This window comes from Abramis brama, assembly GCF_963993115.1.
Source record: "Abramis brama genome assembly, chromosome: 2".
In the NCBI taxonomy this organism is placed as follows: Eukaryota; Metazoa; Chordata; class Actinopteri; order Cypriniformes; family Leuciscidae; genus Abramis; species Abramis brama.
Genome location: NC_139964.1, coordinates 60778537 through 60795065, shown reverse-complemented (window position 1 = coordinate 60795065; position 16529 = coordinate 60778537). Strand labels below are relative to the sequence as shown.

The 16529-nt window shown below is 36.1% G+C and overlaps 1 protein-coding gene across 1 annotated transcript in view; it reads left to right on the top strand.

Moving 5' to 3' along the window:
- The window catches only part of myo15ab (myosin XVAb), a gene marked incomplete at both ends in the record, with an annotated part of 48637 nt that overhangs the window by 27972 nt on the left and 4136 nt on the right, over window positions 1-16529 (top strand). Inside the window, 25 exons of the mRNA XM_084106663.1 lie at window positions 1612-1700; window positions 2508-2607; window positions 3625-3696; window positions 3783-3847; window positions 5579-5923; window positions 6896-6980; window positions 7076-7241; window positions 7338-7431; window positions 8581-8686; window positions 9790-9905; window positions 9990-10049; window positions 10328-10403; window positions 10531-10646; window positions 10730-10848; window positions 10935-11076; window positions 11545-11656; window positions 12962-13036; window positions 13237-13442; window positions 14214-14332; window positions 14444-14516; window positions 15242-15314; window positions 15428-15501; window positions 15632-15714; window positions 15803-15933; window positions 16040-16134. Coding sequence (XP_083962789.1) covers window positions 1612-1700; window positions 2508-2607; window positions 3625-3696; window positions 3783-3847; window positions 5579-5923; window positions 6896-6980; window positions 7076-7241; window positions 7338-7431; window positions 8581-8686; window positions 9790-9905; window positions 9990-10049; window positions 10328-10403; window positions 10531-10646; window positions 10730-10848; window positions 10935-11076; window positions 11545-11656; window positions 12962-13036; window positions 13237-13442; window positions 14214-14332; window positions 14444-14516; window positions 15242-15314; window positions 15428-15501; window positions 15632-15714; window positions 15803-15933; window positions 16040-16134 — 2792 coding nt within the window. The remainder of the gene's footprint in view (window positions 1-1611; window positions 1701-2507; window positions 2608-3624; window positions 3697-3782; window positions 3848-5578; window positions 5924-6895; window positions 6981-7075; window positions 7242-7337; window positions 7432-8580; window positions 8687-9789; window positions 9906-9989; window positions 10050-10327; window positions 10404-10530; window positions 10647-10729; window positions 10849-10934; window positions 11077-11544; window positions 11657-12961; window positions 13037-13236; window positions 13443-14213; window positions 14333-14443; window positions 14517-15241; window positions 15315-15427; window positions 15502-15631; window positions 15715-15802; window positions 15934-16039; window positions 16135-16529) is intronic.

Sequence of the window (16529 nt, the reverse complement as noted above, 5' to 3'; positions counted from 1 at the left end):
AGTCCAGAACGGCCGTCCAACCGAGGGCCGTCGGCACAAAAAAAAAGTCTAATAAAGCAATATGAACAGCCAACAGCAGGGGCACTAATACGATCACTTATGATACGTGTAAAAAACAACACCTGAGGAAGAAGAGTCGGCCTACAGCCACCGACAGAAAGTTAGTTTTATAAGGCTGCACTTTTAAATTTGCTTACATTATATTTGAATAGTTAAGTTAAGGTATAGCAGTGGTCTCCAACGTGGTGCATATGAGTTGCCCACTAAACACACTCTATAAATAGCCCCAACTTGCTGTCGGGGTTCCAGACTTCGAATAAATGGTAGCCTATCATTTTGCGACCTTTTCAACTAAACGTTTCGTTGAACTTTTGCCTTTACAAAATTACCCAACTCTCTTTGATTATACTCTGTCATTTGCGTTGCGTATGAGAAACATCAAATGGCAAACACTCAAAAAGCGGAACAAAACTTGTTTGATCTGAGCAGCGCAGAGCATTATCAGCTCGGCCCAAAAACAGCGATCGCGGCCAAAGCTGATCTCGATCACGCGAACATTATTACACAGAGCTGCGCGATCCACTGAGAAGCATTTCAATTCAGTGGAGAATTATCTTATCTCTATTATAAACCCACAAATGACTATGTGATTTAAGCTTGTAAAAAGCCAGATGAAACAGCGCTGATTCTCAACATATTGACGCAAAAAACAGGCGAAACATTGTTCCGAAAACAAACCAGTTAGAAGACATTTCACTCCACAACTTATGAATTAACTGTAAAACAATGCTGTTATATTAATATAGTCATGTATAAATGTATTAAATGTAATGCAGTAATGTTTTGTTTAGAAGTTATGGCAGTTTATTTATTTATTTATTCATTTATATTTATACTTTGATAACACATACAATAGGTTTATAGAAAATCAACAAAAAAATCAATAAATATTTTCATAATTTTCCAGGAATTTTTTTTTTAAACACTTGTAAGTCTGAACCAGAATATCAAGATATTTTATTATTTCTCATATGATGGTGAAAAGTAAAAAAGCTTCACCATGTTATATGTATAATAAATATTTGAGTATAACAAATAAAAATCCCTTCTAGATTATTTTATCCCTTGAGGTAGCCCTCGCACACAAAAAGGTTGGAGACCCCTGGTATATAGTAACTAGGCTATATGTTTTATAATTACAAGTTTGTGTAATTTGGGGTTTCTGTAGCCTGCAGTGACATTTCATTATTTGTATTTTATGGCATTGTACATTTTTTGTCTTTATTTGAAGGCTGAGGCTTCATTAATAAACACAACCCCAATTATCATCATTGGTTTTGAGATGTTACTTGCTGTCTGATAGGCTACAGTATTGTGGCATATAGTATCAGGACATCCTCGCTAGTGTCTGTCGCACAGGGGCGAATGGCCGGATGATGGGCCTATTTGGGAGAAAGTCCAGGGCTGTTTTTTAGCCCCAGTCCGTCCCTGCTGCAAACCAAGATGAAGATACTGTTTTTTTTATTATTAAACATAAATTCCTGTTACCACTTCCACTTTATCCTTATTTTTTTTCACTCTCTCTCTCCTGTATCTTTCTGTCTTTATCAGACTCAGAACCATCCTATGATGCCACTCATCGCGGGATGGACCGGTATTTGGACAGCCTCTTTGACCCAGTTCTGTCTGATGGAACGGGGGTACGGTGACACCTGATTACCTCACACACACAAATGTCAATTAACCCCTAATGTGTGTTTCAGAGAGAGCAAGAGAATGAAAGATTGCTTTACAGGGTTACTGTAGGTATGTGTTGGTTTGTGTGTGTGTTTGGCTGTGCTTCCTATGATCGTTTTACACAAAGCACTAGGAAAAAAGTAAGCAAATGAGTGTGTAATTTTTTAATGAGGCTTATCCCACATGCAGAGAGAGAAGGAGACCAAGAGTCATGCACTAAACTACACACCTCAGTGAGATTTCTCTAATTAAATTATAATCTCTGTTATAGAAACAGATTAATGCAGTAAAATAAGTGTAAAAACATGGCCTGACTCTCTGTGTGGCTGAAGCCCTACATTTGATTTATTATTTAATATCTTGTTTCACTCAGAAATACATTATGAAAGAAAAAATTGTTTGTTTATCTTCTTTCATGGAATACAAATATAGCTTTTATTAGAGTGTTAAACCATTTTTTCACTATTTCAACCCAAATATATGATACTAACACAAAGAGTCCTATTCACCCAGTGTGGATTTTTAAACCTTTAAAAATGCTGAAAAAATTATGCTGTTGGAAAACGAACATCGGCTGATCTTTTTACTCCAGAATGGTGTTAATGCATATTAGCCGGACTCATTTTAATAATTTTTTACCTTCGTTTCACTTAGAAAGATTTTATGAATGTAAAAGATTCTATGGAACGCTAAGGGTTTTTTTTTTTTTTGCTGTAGTACTCTGAAGTATGCGGTCTTAGTAACTAACTGGATTATTCTTTTATATGTAGGACCTTGATGCTTCAGTTTTGTCTGGTAGGATGAAGGGTGGAGGAGGTGTAGGTGGCGATGAAGCACAGTCCCCTGCTAGAGTCACTCTTCAGCCTGGAGGTAAACACACATTCACACATTCTCTGCTGAGAAGTCCAGCTTAAAAAAAGCAGGAATTTCTTTGCTGGTCCAGGCTGGTTTATACTGGTTTTGGTGCTGGACTGCCTGCAAAACTTATCCAATTTTTTTCTACATACAGTACACTGTGTGTAGTACAGTTATATATAGACTTTTTCAAAGGCTATTCATCGGTTTAATCTCAACTTCCTTATCTTTTTTTTTTTTTTTTTTTTGAAATTTAACTCGCCATTGGCATGGTTTTATTTCAGTTAGCCTAATAGCTGGTTTGATTTGCATTGAGAGATGATCTTATGGAAAGTACTCCATGCCAATCTCTAGGTATGGTGAAGGCTATGTGATGATGTGGGGCTATTTTAATTCCAAAGGCCAAGGGAACTTTATCAGGATGCATAGTATCCTGGATCCATGAAGTAACTGGACTTTAAAAATAAAATCTGCCTGCCTCTATGGGAATTTAACATGGGGTGTCCAGACTTATGCACCCTGTATTTTAAGGAAGAACATTTATTTATTTACGATACATTATTCATTCACAAAGAAAATTGGTGTCCTTAAAGGTTGGATTTTTCCTAATTTTTTAATTAAGGCATTAAGTTCAATTTCCAAAAAATGATTTTTTATTCCTCTTTTTAGTCAACTTTAGCATGGGTGTCTAAACTTATGCATAGCACTACATCACTTATCACCCAGCTTTAACCTACTAAATGTGGCTATAAGGCATAAAGATTATTAAGATATGATAAACATTCTGCTTTGAAACAATATGTTTTGTGAAAAGCTCTATACAAATAAATTTGACGTAATTTTACTGCTGCTTGACCAGATTCGTTAGTCAAGTCAAGAAGCCTGGCAGAGACACCAGCTCACCAGAATCCCAACCTGAGGACCAGCTATGCTGATCTTTTAAACTCAATTATGAATGCCCACATACTGCACATAATTTAATGATGTGATGGGCTGTGTGTGTGATATTTTTCTGTTATGTGTATTTTGCAGCAGTGAGAGTTCTGCCACCCATACCAGGCACTTCAGTCATGGCCAGAATGCCAGCGGTGTCCCCAGTGCCAGGTATTTCTAATTAAAATGCCATCAGCTTTACAGGGCTTTGAATGATGGACCAGTATTCAGTAGTGTCTTTTAATTCTTCCCCTCAGACCAACAGCAAACTGTCCTGGCCCAACAGCAACAAACCATCATGAACCAGCAAGCCGTCATTATGGTACTACAGTCTTTATTAAAACAATAATTCTCCCAAAAATTAAAATTCTCATTTACTCATCCTCATGTTGTTTCAAACTATTTAACTATTTCTTTAAAGTGATGTTTTTTTTTTTGTTTTTTTTTAAGAATTATTTCAGGATGAGTAAATTATGACCGAATTTTCATTTTTGTGCAAACAATAATTTTATTTAAACAAAGTCCAATAGAAGAGAGCGCAACTAAAGGAGATGTATCCAGTCAAGGTGCTCTATGATCCAGGTATTTTAGTGGTCCATCAAAGATAACTTTTGGATGACCATGGCACTCTTTAGAATTAAAAAGCCTTTATTATCAGATGGCTACATACAAAAAAACTAAAAACTTTCCAACGTGTTTCGGCCCATGCCTTCCTCAGGGAGAGCAACACAACAACCTCAACCACAGGTGCAAGCAGTTTCATTCAATAAGACGTCTGATTAGTTAACAGTTGTGATGTGATCACCATCTCTTTGCAGCACTAAACATGTTTTTAGTTTTTAGATGTTTTTAGATTTTTTTGTATTTAGCTATCTGATAATAATGGCTTTTAATTCTAAGGAGTGCCATGGTCATCCTAAAGTTTTCTTCAATAATATTATTTTTTTTTAAATTGGCAGGGGCTATTTGCACTAAGTGCAAATAGCGATAGATGCTATTTACACAAAGTGAAAATAGCAGTATTTTGGGTGGAGTTAGTGTAAATAGCCCAGGGATATTTGCACTTAGTGTAAATAGACACTCCCTTTTTTTTAGTTTTTAGTTTTTAGTTTAGTTCAGTTATTATTGTTAACTAAAACTAAATCCATACAAAAAATGTTTGAGTTTATTTAAATAAAATTTCAACTTTATTTTATTTGATCTAGTTTCCAAGTCAACATTTCTCATTTTAGTTTAAATTGAAATACTAAAATAAATTACTAAATAAATTAAAACTAATAAATGAAGAATAAAAAAACTATAAAGACATATTTTTGTATTATTATAATACAAATGGCAAAAACAAACACAACAAAATGACTAAAAATTTCAAATTAAATTGAAATATTAACAAAAATAAAATTTTAAATAAAAAGTAATCTAAACCAGTGTTCATTTAGTATCATTGATATACTATTATAGTTTTTATTTTGTTTGTTTTAATTTATTATTCAATTTACTTTTTGATTGTTGGGTTAAAGATTGTTACATTTTGACATATTTTGATATGTGAAATAAAATAAAATTAAAAGTTTTTACATGTATAATTGTATGCCTTTTCAATCAGACTGCAATTAATACATACAACATATTTAAAAATGTCCTTTTGACCCAAAGTCAAAAAAAAAAGACTAAAGGCCCGTTCACACCAAGGACGATAACTATAACAATAGCAAAAAAGTTATAGTTCTAAAAATCGTTCTAAATATAAAAGAATATCCACATCACACATCCACATCACAACTAAAAGATAACGGCACAGGGAAAAAAAAAATTCTAGCTGATGAACAATGAAAACAATGACAGCCAATCAGAATCCATCCTACTTTAAAGATCTCAAGCATCTAAAGCGGCAAACGACAAAACTGCAGCGCATGCTTATAATAATCAGAATTATATCGTCCACTGGTGTGGACGCTAATATAGTTATCGTTATAGTTATTGCTCTTGGTGTGAACTGGTTTTCAAGTGTTTTAAGTAACCTTGTGTCTCTCGACTGTCCCTACATCTTCAGGCTCAGCATATGACCATGCAGGCGATGGCTATGGTGACCAGTCCAGTGTCCAGTCTACCAATGTCTCCCCTCACCAGCCCCCCAACCAGTCCTCCTCCTACCCCTTACAGCACTCTGCCACCCAGCCCGTACCCCGACATCCCTCCCAGCCCCTACGCAAACATCCCCCTCAGCCCCTACGCCCCATTTCCCCTGTCCACGTACACAAGCCCTCCAGTGACCCCCCAACCGGCCGTCGCCTCCACCTCCATCTACGCCACCCCCGGCACCTTAGAGGGGCAAAGTGAGCCCATGAAGAAGAACAGCCCCCCAATGCCACAGCCGCGGAACACTAAGACTACACAGGTGCCCAAGTGTTGATATAATCTAGTTTATATTGTAAACCTGACCTTGTGTCCTAAGAATATCATTGGCTCTTTTGACCAATTGCTCATGAAGTTCCTCATTTGCTGTGGATAAAAGCATCTGCTAAATCAATACATGTAATGTAAATATAAATACCCTACCATTTAAAAGTTTAAGGTCAGTAAGGTTTTTTTTAAAGAAATTTTATTCTGCATGGAAGTATTAAATTGATCAAAAGTGACAGCAAAGAAATTTGTGAAAAATTGTGATATTACAAAAGATTGCAGGAAATAAATGCTGTTCTTTGGAACTTTCAATTCATGAAAGAATTCTGAAAAACTTGCATCACGGTTTCCTCAAAAATAATAAGAAGCACAACTGTTTTCATCATTAATAATAATAATAATAATAAATGTTTCTTGAGCAGCCAATCAGCATATTAGAATGTTTTCTGAAGGATCATGTGTTTAATTCACAATGTGCACAATTTAGCTTTGCATCACAGGAATAATTTACATTTTTAAATATATTAAATATATTTTAAATTGTAATAATATTTCACAGTATTACTCTTTTTACTGCATTTCTTATCAATTAAATGCAGCTTTGGTGAGCATCAGAGAGTTCTTTCAAAAACATTTTTAAAAATCCTACCAACCCCAAACTTTTGAACTGTATACAAGCGTGATATCAGTTTGTGTAATTAATTTTATATTTTTATATTAGTTAAAGACTATATTAAATACATTTTAAAAACTGGTTCATGAAAGTTTATATAATATGGTTGACAGTGGTGCTTTTTTATTTTTATGTTCATGTTTTTTATTGATTATTGTCATTAATACTGTATCTTTTTCATATTACACTGCAACTTAATTGCTTCTAATTGCACTTTTATTGATTGTAATTAACTTATATATTTTAATATAAGAACTGTTGATGATTTGTTATCTTTGGCTAAATGATTTTCAGGCTGCATCATCTAATGGGACATTAGGGAAGAAACAAGCCCCCGCTGCACCAATTAAACTTGACAGCAGGCCTGCTAAAAAACATGGTGTGATTGCATTTAATATAATAATGCCCAACAATTGAAATAAATCAATTTTCTGTAACTTCTATATATTCCAACTTTTTCTTTCTGTCTCTCAGCTCCTGTTGCGGTCACGGGTCCCATGCGTTCGGCTCCGGCTCCTGCCACAGAGGTGGTGAAATATTCTGTCTCTAACTCTGAGCACATTGTTCCCAGCCACAACATTAAAGACATCATTAAACAGTATCAAACCCCGGACCCAGAACCTGTGCCTCAGAGACAGAGGTGGGTTACCTGTGCATTTGCTCCTATGTATCATGCAATCAGATTATTTTATTATTATTATTCTTAACTCAAAGAATGGCATGTGTTTGTTGACAGGCGAGATGGGAAAGGTTTTGTCAAGAAGTTGAACCCACATGATGAGGCAATGCAGATCCTAAAAACACAGATGGACAATCCTCCTCCTCCAGAGGTGTGTATGTTTTCCTATTTGTGTCTACCTCTCTCACTTCTGTACTATCCATTTAAAGCATGTCTGAGCTATTAAAGATTGCTAGCTTATAACTAATCATTTAAAGAAAATCAAGTTTTTAATGTTTTTTTATATGTCTATGTAGTGTTTTTAATATGCTTTAAAGGGATAGTTCACCCAAAAATAAAAATTCTGTGATTAATTACTCACTCTCATGTTGGGTTCCAAACCCGTAAGACTTTCGTTCATCTTTGGAACACAAAGGAAAAATTTTTCAATGAAATCTGAGCAATGTCTGTCCCTCCATTGACGCAAATACCACTTTGATGCTTCAAAAAGTTCATAAAGAGATACAACTAAATCCATATGATATCAGTAGTTATGGTTGCCAGCAGCCATTTCACTCTGTAGCCCAAGGCTGGTTGCCCACTGAAGCTAAGCAGGGTTGAGCCTGGTTAGTACCTGGATGGGAGACCTCCTGGGAAAACTTTTGCTGCTGGAAGAGGTATTTTTGAGGCCAGCAGGGGGCGCTCACCCTGTGGTCTGTGTGGGTCCTAACACCCCAATATAGTGACGTGGACACAATACTGTCAAAGAGCACCATCCTTCAGATGAGACGTAAAACCGAGGTCCTGACTCTCTGTGGTCATTAAAAATCCCATGGCACTTCACATGAAGAGTAGGGGTGTAACCCTGGTGTCCTGGCCACATTCCCTCCAGTGGCCCTTACCAATCATGGCCTCCTAATAATCCCCATCCATTGAATATGCTCTATCACTCTCTCTCCTCTCCACCTGTAGCTGGTGTGTGGTGAGCGCACTGGCGCCGCTGTACTGTGGCTGCCGTCACATCATCTAAGTGGATGCTGCACACTGGTGGTGGTTGAGGAGAGATCCCCTGATATTATTGTAAAGCGCTTTGTAGCTTACAGTAGCACATATGAAAGCGCTATATAAATGCCTCATTCATTCATTCCTATGAATTGAGCGTTTTAAAAAAAAAAAAATTCTGAAGAGACTTGATCGCTTTATATGGTGAACCGATTGAATTTGCTTTTCTTTCTTTATACTCATTCCTGGTCGTATTGCGCACAAAATGTTTGTCTTCGTAAAACACAACATCTTGTGCTGTGTGTAACTGTTTGTGTAGAGAAAGCCTCCCGCTCCAGCCGCTGTGTCCAGAGATAGAGGCCTCAAACCAACTAAAAGCAGCAAGAAGAAAGCACCAGAACCACCACTGACTTTACCACCACCAGGTGAACAACACAAACACACACACACACACATCGCTTACAACAGATATTATAGTATTATCACAGTTTTAGCTCTTTTTGAGCACTACCTTGATGGTATTACCATGGTATTCTCTAAATACTATAGCAAATGAATGTGGTAATGATATAGTACCAATGGTACGATAACGAAGTATTGAAGTATAACCATCTTTTTGTAAGGGATACACACTATTGTTCAGAAGGTTTTTTTTAAGTAATTAATACTTTTATTCAGCAAGGATGCATTATATTGATAAAAAGTGGCAGACATTTTTAATGCTACAGAAGATTTCTATTTCAAATAAATGCTGTTCTTTTGAACTCTCTATTCATACAAGAAACTTGTAAAAAATGTATCATGGTTTTCGCAAAAATATTAAACAGCAAAAATGTTTATAGATCTATATATCAGCATATTAGAATGATTTCTGAAGGATCATGAAGGAGTAATTATGCTGAAAATTCAGCCATCACAGAAATAAGTTACATTTTAAAATATATGAATATAGAAACAGTTATTTTAAAGTGTACTAATAATTCACAGTGTTGCCTTTTTTACTGTATTTTTGATCAAATAAATGAGCAAAACAGACTTCAAAAACATTAGAAAAAACTAGGGCTGTGAAATGATTAATCGTGATTAATCGCATCCAAAATAAAAGTTTGTGTTCACATAATATATGAGTGTGTACTGTGCATAATTATTTTGTATATATAAATACACACACATGCATGTATATATTTAAGAAATATTTGCTTAAATATACTGTATATATAATTTGTATTATATATAAATATAAATATTTTATGTATAAATAAAAAAAAATTCTTAAATATATACATGCATGTGTGTGTATTTATATATACAAAATAATTATGCACAGTACACACACATATATTATGTGAACACAAACTTTTATTTTGGATGCGATTAATCGCGATTAATCGTTTCACAGCCCTAGAAAAAACATCTTATCGACCCCAAATTTTGGATAGCAGTATACATACTGTATATAATGCATACCGTATGTCCTCAACCATCTCTATTTCTCCATCTGTCATACACACACACACACACACACCAGTGTCCCGAGATCTTCCAGTGGAATCTGAGAGCATCCAAACACAGCTGCAGAGGAGCAGCACAGAGGAGCATTACACCTACACAAACGTCCCCTGGAAAATCTGCCTCAGGAAGGAGGTGTGTGTGTATTTTGTAAATGTTGTAGATCATCTTGAACACAGAACAGTTTCAGCACTAATGCTGCTGTACACATTGTTGTAGGTCTTCTACCCCAAAGACAGCTGGAACCATCCGCTAGTGCTGAACCTCATATTCAAACAGGTGAGGCGGACTCCACTCATTGTCTTCATAATATCATTTGCTTTGATGAATAGAAAGTTTGAAAGAATAACATTTATTTGAAATACAATTTTGTAATGTTAGTCTTTACTGACTCTTTTGATCAATTTAATGCACATGCAGAAAAAGAAAAACGTACTGATCCCAAACATTTTTATTAAAATATTGAACATTTTTGCAAATACATTGCTTTTCTCTCTTCATTTTCTCTCTTCATTCCATATTTTTGTAATTTCTCACCTTTAAATGTTGTTTTTCAGATTGTCAATGACACATTTACAGAGGCCTGTGTGCGCATTACTAAAGAGGAGAGACAGAAGATGAAATCCTTGTTTGGTGAGGAAGGAATTAATTTATAGTTACATTTATTTTCTATGTGGAATCATTTCCCATGGCATGTTTAGTTTAATGTTTTTGATGACTACACTGATCTGTTACTATGATATGTGTGTTTATTTCATAGCTCAATATGGCATCGAGCCGAACACAGATGTTCCGGATGAGACTGTGAAGAAAGCTGTGGTTGCTGCTGCCAGGGAATCATGGGAGATTTATTTTTCTCGCCTTTTTCCTGCCTCTGTGAGTTCCTTTTGCTGGCAGACTTTTAGTATAAATTCAGTTTATGCCTGATATGTCACCAGTGTGTGTGTGTGTGTGTGTAGGGCAGTGTGGGAACTGGAGTGCAGGTGTTGGCAGTGTCTCACTCTGGGATCAAACTTCTAAAGACAGTGAAAAGCAGCTCTGTGGCTCCAGACTACTTCAGAGTGCTCCGTCCGTACAGGTGCGTCATCCATCCAGCCATTTAACCGTCTGTCAGCCAGAAACCTCATAAAGATTGAGTACCACAACTCTCGCTCTCTCCCACAGCTACACAGACATCCTGTTTGTGACCATCCCGTCTCAGAACATGCTGGAGTTTAATCTGATGAATGAGAAACTGATTCTGTTTTCAGCCAAAGCTCCTCAGATCAAACAGATGATTGATCTCTTCATCTCTCATCTTAAGAAGGTACGATTTCTCTTCTTGTCATTTCTTAAAGTTACCATGAAACGGAAGTTGCGATATTGTCTTTTCTTCCCGATTTGGATGGAAATGTGAGTGAAACGGCTTCTCGAACAAGAAAAAATATAGGGCGGGACTTGATTTTGTCTTGATGATTGATTGTATGGTTATGGTTTGCTATTACTGTGATCTCATGTGAGTGACAGGTTGTCCCGCCCTCGTGCCACTAAACACGTCATCAGAGAAGAGATGTCGCTGCAAGAGGGAGTTATCTTGATAACTTTGGCGCATTAATTTAAAAAAAGATAAATCATTTATAATACATGCTAAATAATAATAATAAATGAATAATAAATTCTGTTTAAAAAAAAGTCAATTTTGATTTCATGGTGACTTTAAGGTGTTGTTACACTGCCAAAGACGGCTCTGATTTTGTGTTAACATGCAATGCTGTACTTCTGACTTCCTCCGCAGGACTCTGAGTATGTTGTAGCAGAGAGAAACTTCATTACGGAGGACAGAGCTCTTTTAAACTTCCATAAAGGAGATATCATTCGTCTGCAGGCCATGGATGGATTAGAGGAGGGTGAGAAATGCAGTCATTAAAATCACATTTAAAAAGCACATTAAAATCTATAGGTCTTTCCCACAAGCAGTGATGTCATGCAGTTTTTAGCAGGGGAGAATATTTGTCACCCGAATACAATACATCCCATTGAGTTTAAGTACACTGCCATTCAAACGTTTTTTTTTAAAAAGAAATTAATATTTTTATTCATGCATTAAATTGATCAAAGGTGACAGTAAAGATATTTATAATATATCACAGTTTCCACAAAAATATTAAGCAGCACAACTGTTTTTACCTGTGATAATAAAGAAATGTTTTTTGAGCAGCAAATCAGCATATTAGAATAATTTCATAAGGATCATGTGACACTGAAGACTGGAGGAATGATTCTGAAAAGTCTGCTTTGCATCACAGGAATAAATTACAATTTGAAATGTATTAAAATAGATTTTATAGAAATAGAAAATAGAGTTATTTAAAATAGTAAAAATATTTCACAATTTTACAGTTTTTACTGTTTCTGTCAGGACCACTACCGTCAAATACGACTGACAATTAGCATACAGTTTGGATTGGCGGTATGGCTCCATTCTGGGCGAGAACTCCCTGCGCATCCGTGCAGCCTAGCATGGATAAGAGCAGGGAGAGCAGCAATAACCCCCCTTGGGGTAAACAGAACAGAACCAACATGAATGTTTGCAAATATATTTAATTCAAGATTTTAAAGTACAACATTATTCGAGAATTTATTCTGATTCAAGGGGAATCAGAATGCCAAATCCTGACTGGGCGAGAGGAGGAGCTGGGGATGGAGGAGGGTAATTAGCTCCTGAGAAACGCGATAGCTGCTGATAATACTGAAGGAGCTTATATATGTATACGGTGATAGGCGTCGTATTCCTATAGGTAGATGTGGATCAGCTGAGAGTCAGCTGATGCGAGCTTGACAAACGTGACCTGCCAGAACTAACGCTACACGTGATATTTTTGATCAGATAAATGCAGCCTTGGTGAGTACAAAATTGTACAACCCCACATTTTTGAACGGATGACAATAACTTTTTTGCATACAGTGATTTGTTTAGTTTTGAGTCCGTAAAGATTAGGAAATTACAGGAAAAGATTTTAGAATGAGCTCAAAATATTTGCATTCCATCAGGAGGATCAGCAGTTAACCTTGGGACAGGCTTGTCCTTGATACCCCAGGAAATCCATGAGGGGGTCCCGTACAGTGCATGACTATACTTAAACTGATGTGCATGCATTTTAAAAGGAAGAATTGTGACATTTTCATGATGTGCATGTGCATTTGTGTTTCAGGTCAGAGTTACGGCTGTGTGGTGAAGAAAAAAGTCATTTACCTCGAGGAGCTAAAGAGAGGCACACCAGATTTTGGTCAGACATTTCACATATTACCTTTTTTATATATGTTATTTTGTTTATAGGATGCTTTAAATTGTGTAACAACTTGAAATTAGGTATATTTTGTCACATGATGAAAACAGATATCTATTAATGCCATTTTTTTTAAAGATGTTAAAAAAAGTGGAATGCAGAAATAATAAGCTGTCATAAGGTTATGTTTGTTTTTTCAGGCTGGAAGTATGGGGCAGTGCAGGGTCGGAGTGGAGCGTTCCCCGTGGAGTGTGTGATTCCTGTAGCTGCTCCTGATTTCCTGAGTCTCCCGGCAGAGAGAAGAGACGAGCCGAGAGATAGACAGGGTCGAGTGGCAGCATCAGGAGCCATCGCTCTCGCCGTGGCCTCCACTGCAGCTGCACATGAACTAGACCCCTCACTGGAGGTATAGAAACACAATTTCATGCATGCAGCATATACAAATGCTTATGCCGATATCACTATGACAAGCTGTTTGATGGCTGATATAATGCCAATATATTTGGGTCAGATTTACAAACAGCTTGCTCCAGCACAAACCCTCTTTTGGTATTAAAAAAACTACTGTCAGGATTTACTAAAGACACGCAGTGGAGAAGAATAGCACTGAAAAGCAATGGACAGGGTTATTTTTGCGGCTGACCTTATTGCGTATGCATTTGTAGGAGTTTCCCTTTCAGATGCAAAATTTATGGGAGGAAAGTATTTAAATGAATCACGCAAGGTGATTTACTATGGTTTGTGCTCGTCAATTTACTGGTATTTGTGGCATTATTTACCGCCCTAAAAAGCACGTCTTAAACCAGACTAATTTGCGCTGCTCTGGGTAGATTGTGTTGGTCATTATGGAAATAATCCCGCTGTGTCTGTGTGCTTTAATTTGAGTATTGTCTGTAGATTTGGAATTGCACTTTCACAATAATTTGCCCTGTTTAGCAAATCTGGCTCTATATGTCATAACATTTAATGTTAGCAAATGATGCGACAATGAAAGTGCACTATTAAAACGTTTTATGCAGTATTACATTTTTTCTTAATCTTTGAAAATAAAAATGTGAATTTCCTATTTACTACAAGGCTGTTAGTAGATATTGGAGTTGAAGTTAAACAAAATGTGTCTGACGGAATATTACTAATAGTACATACTCGTTTTTTATGTCTGTTTTGTGATTGCTAGTCTGATGGTTTAGGGGATTTTGGTGACTCTGAAATTGAGGGCAACATCATTTCGGACAGCCAGTACAACATGGTGGAGTTTGCTAAGAAATATTTCAGAACGTCAAATGGAAACAAGAGGTAAAAGTGATGCTACTGCTATTATAATACAAAACAATCCTGCTATTTATCATCCAACACAGTTAAACACAGGACTGAGTCCAGATGTTGTACTTTTCTTTATGTTACTAGTGATTCGTTCAGGGATAAGTCCAAAAAAGGTAAAGGAAACAAAGACCCCGCAGAGATGGTGAAATTCAGCAAGGTACTGCGTCCACTATATGCATACGTACATAAACATATAAATACATGTCCACTACAATACGTATATACACTACAATTCAAAGGTTTGGGGTCAATATTAGCAAGGATGCATTATATTGATCAAAAGTGACAGTAAAGATTTACATTTATAATGTTACAAAAAAAAATCTGTTTAAAAGAGATGCTGAAAAAAAGCTTGCGACATTTTTTGATTAAAGAATCTTGAAAAAGAATTTATTATGGTTTCCACAAAAATATTAAGCAGCAAAACTGTTTTCAACATTAATAATTATAAGAAATGTTTCTTAAGCACTAAATCAGCATATTAGAATGATTTCTGAAGGATCATGTGACACTGAAGACTGGAGTAATGATGCTGAAAATTCAGCTTTACTATTACAGGAATAAATTGTTAATTAAAACAGAAAATAGTTATTTGTAATAATATGTCACAATATTACTGTTGTACTATGTTTTTGATCAAATAATTGGCTTGGTGAGCGTAAGAGACTTTTTCTTTACAAAACACTAAAAAAATGCTTTTGAACAGTAGGCTACTATACATATACATGTGTGATACATATACGTGTGTGTGTGTGTGTGTGTGTGTGTGTGTGTGTGTGTGTGTGTGTATATATATATATATATATATATATATATACAGTATGTACACCACAAACACACACACACAGACATATAAAACTGACGATCTCTTGTTTTCTCCAGAACCCTATCACAGAGTCCCTCATAGACTTCACTGACCCCAACATGAACCGAGTTGCTTCTGAAATTTTCCTGGGTGAGATGAAACATAAATCACAGCCACTCAGTCAGTTTTATTTTTGTTTATTATTCTTTTGGAATGCTTCATATCTCAAGATTTATTTCTGTCTGGGTTTGGTTTGTGTGTAGCCATAATGAAGTTCATGGGAGATCATCCACTCAGGGGCCAATCAGAGCAGTTTGTGGTTTGCACCTTCCTTAAGGTAAAGCACAACTTCTCGTCCATATGACCAGCTGTGCTGTTACCCATAGGGCTCATAGACCCCCAGTTGTGTTTGATATATGTTTTAGTTTTAGCTTTAATTTGACTAAAATGCACAATTGTTTTTGTAGTTGACGGGTGAATATGGACTGATGAAGGATGAGGCTTACTGTCAAGTCCTCAGACAGATTACAGCCAATACCAGCTCTAAACCGTGAGATGTGTTTTGTTTATTTGCTTGTTTGTTAGGAATCTGTGTTCAGCTGTTCTGTATGTTAGTGTTGTGTTGTGTTGTGTTGCAGTGACAGCTGTCAGAAGGGCTGGCGCTTGCTCTACATTCTGACTGCTTTTTACCGCTGCTCTGAAGTGCTCAAACCATTCTTACTCAAGTTCCTCAGAGACGTCTGCAGAAGTCCTGAAGTGCTTTTTCATGGTAATTATACATCACACATATACAGTACACATATGTTAGTCTCTAAATTAAAATAATATTTTTATGACGCATGATGATCTAACATTATTTAATGTGTGATCTCCAGGAATTGCTAAAGCTTGTGAGCAGAATCTGAGAAAGACCTTTCAGTTTGGTGGCAGGAGTGTTTACCCCAGTAGTATGGAGCTCAAAGCCATAATGGTCAATAACCCTGTTAAACATAATTCATACTTTTATTCAAGGATGCATTAAATTGATCAAAAGTGGTAGTAAAGACTTTTACATTGATACAAAAAAGTATGTTCATATCAAAGAATCCTGACAAAAAAATATTAAGCAGCACATCTGTTTTCTTCATTGATAATAATAAGAAATGTTTCTTGAGCACCAAATCAACATATTAGAATGATTTCTGAAGGGTCATGTGAGACTGAAGACTGGAGTAATGATGCTGAAAATTCAGCTTTGCATCTCATGAATGAATTACATTTTGAACTATATTCAAACAGAAAACAGTTATTTTAAATTGTAATACTATTTCTCAGTTTTACTGTTTTTACTGTATTTTTGATCAAATAAATGCAGTCTGGGTGAGC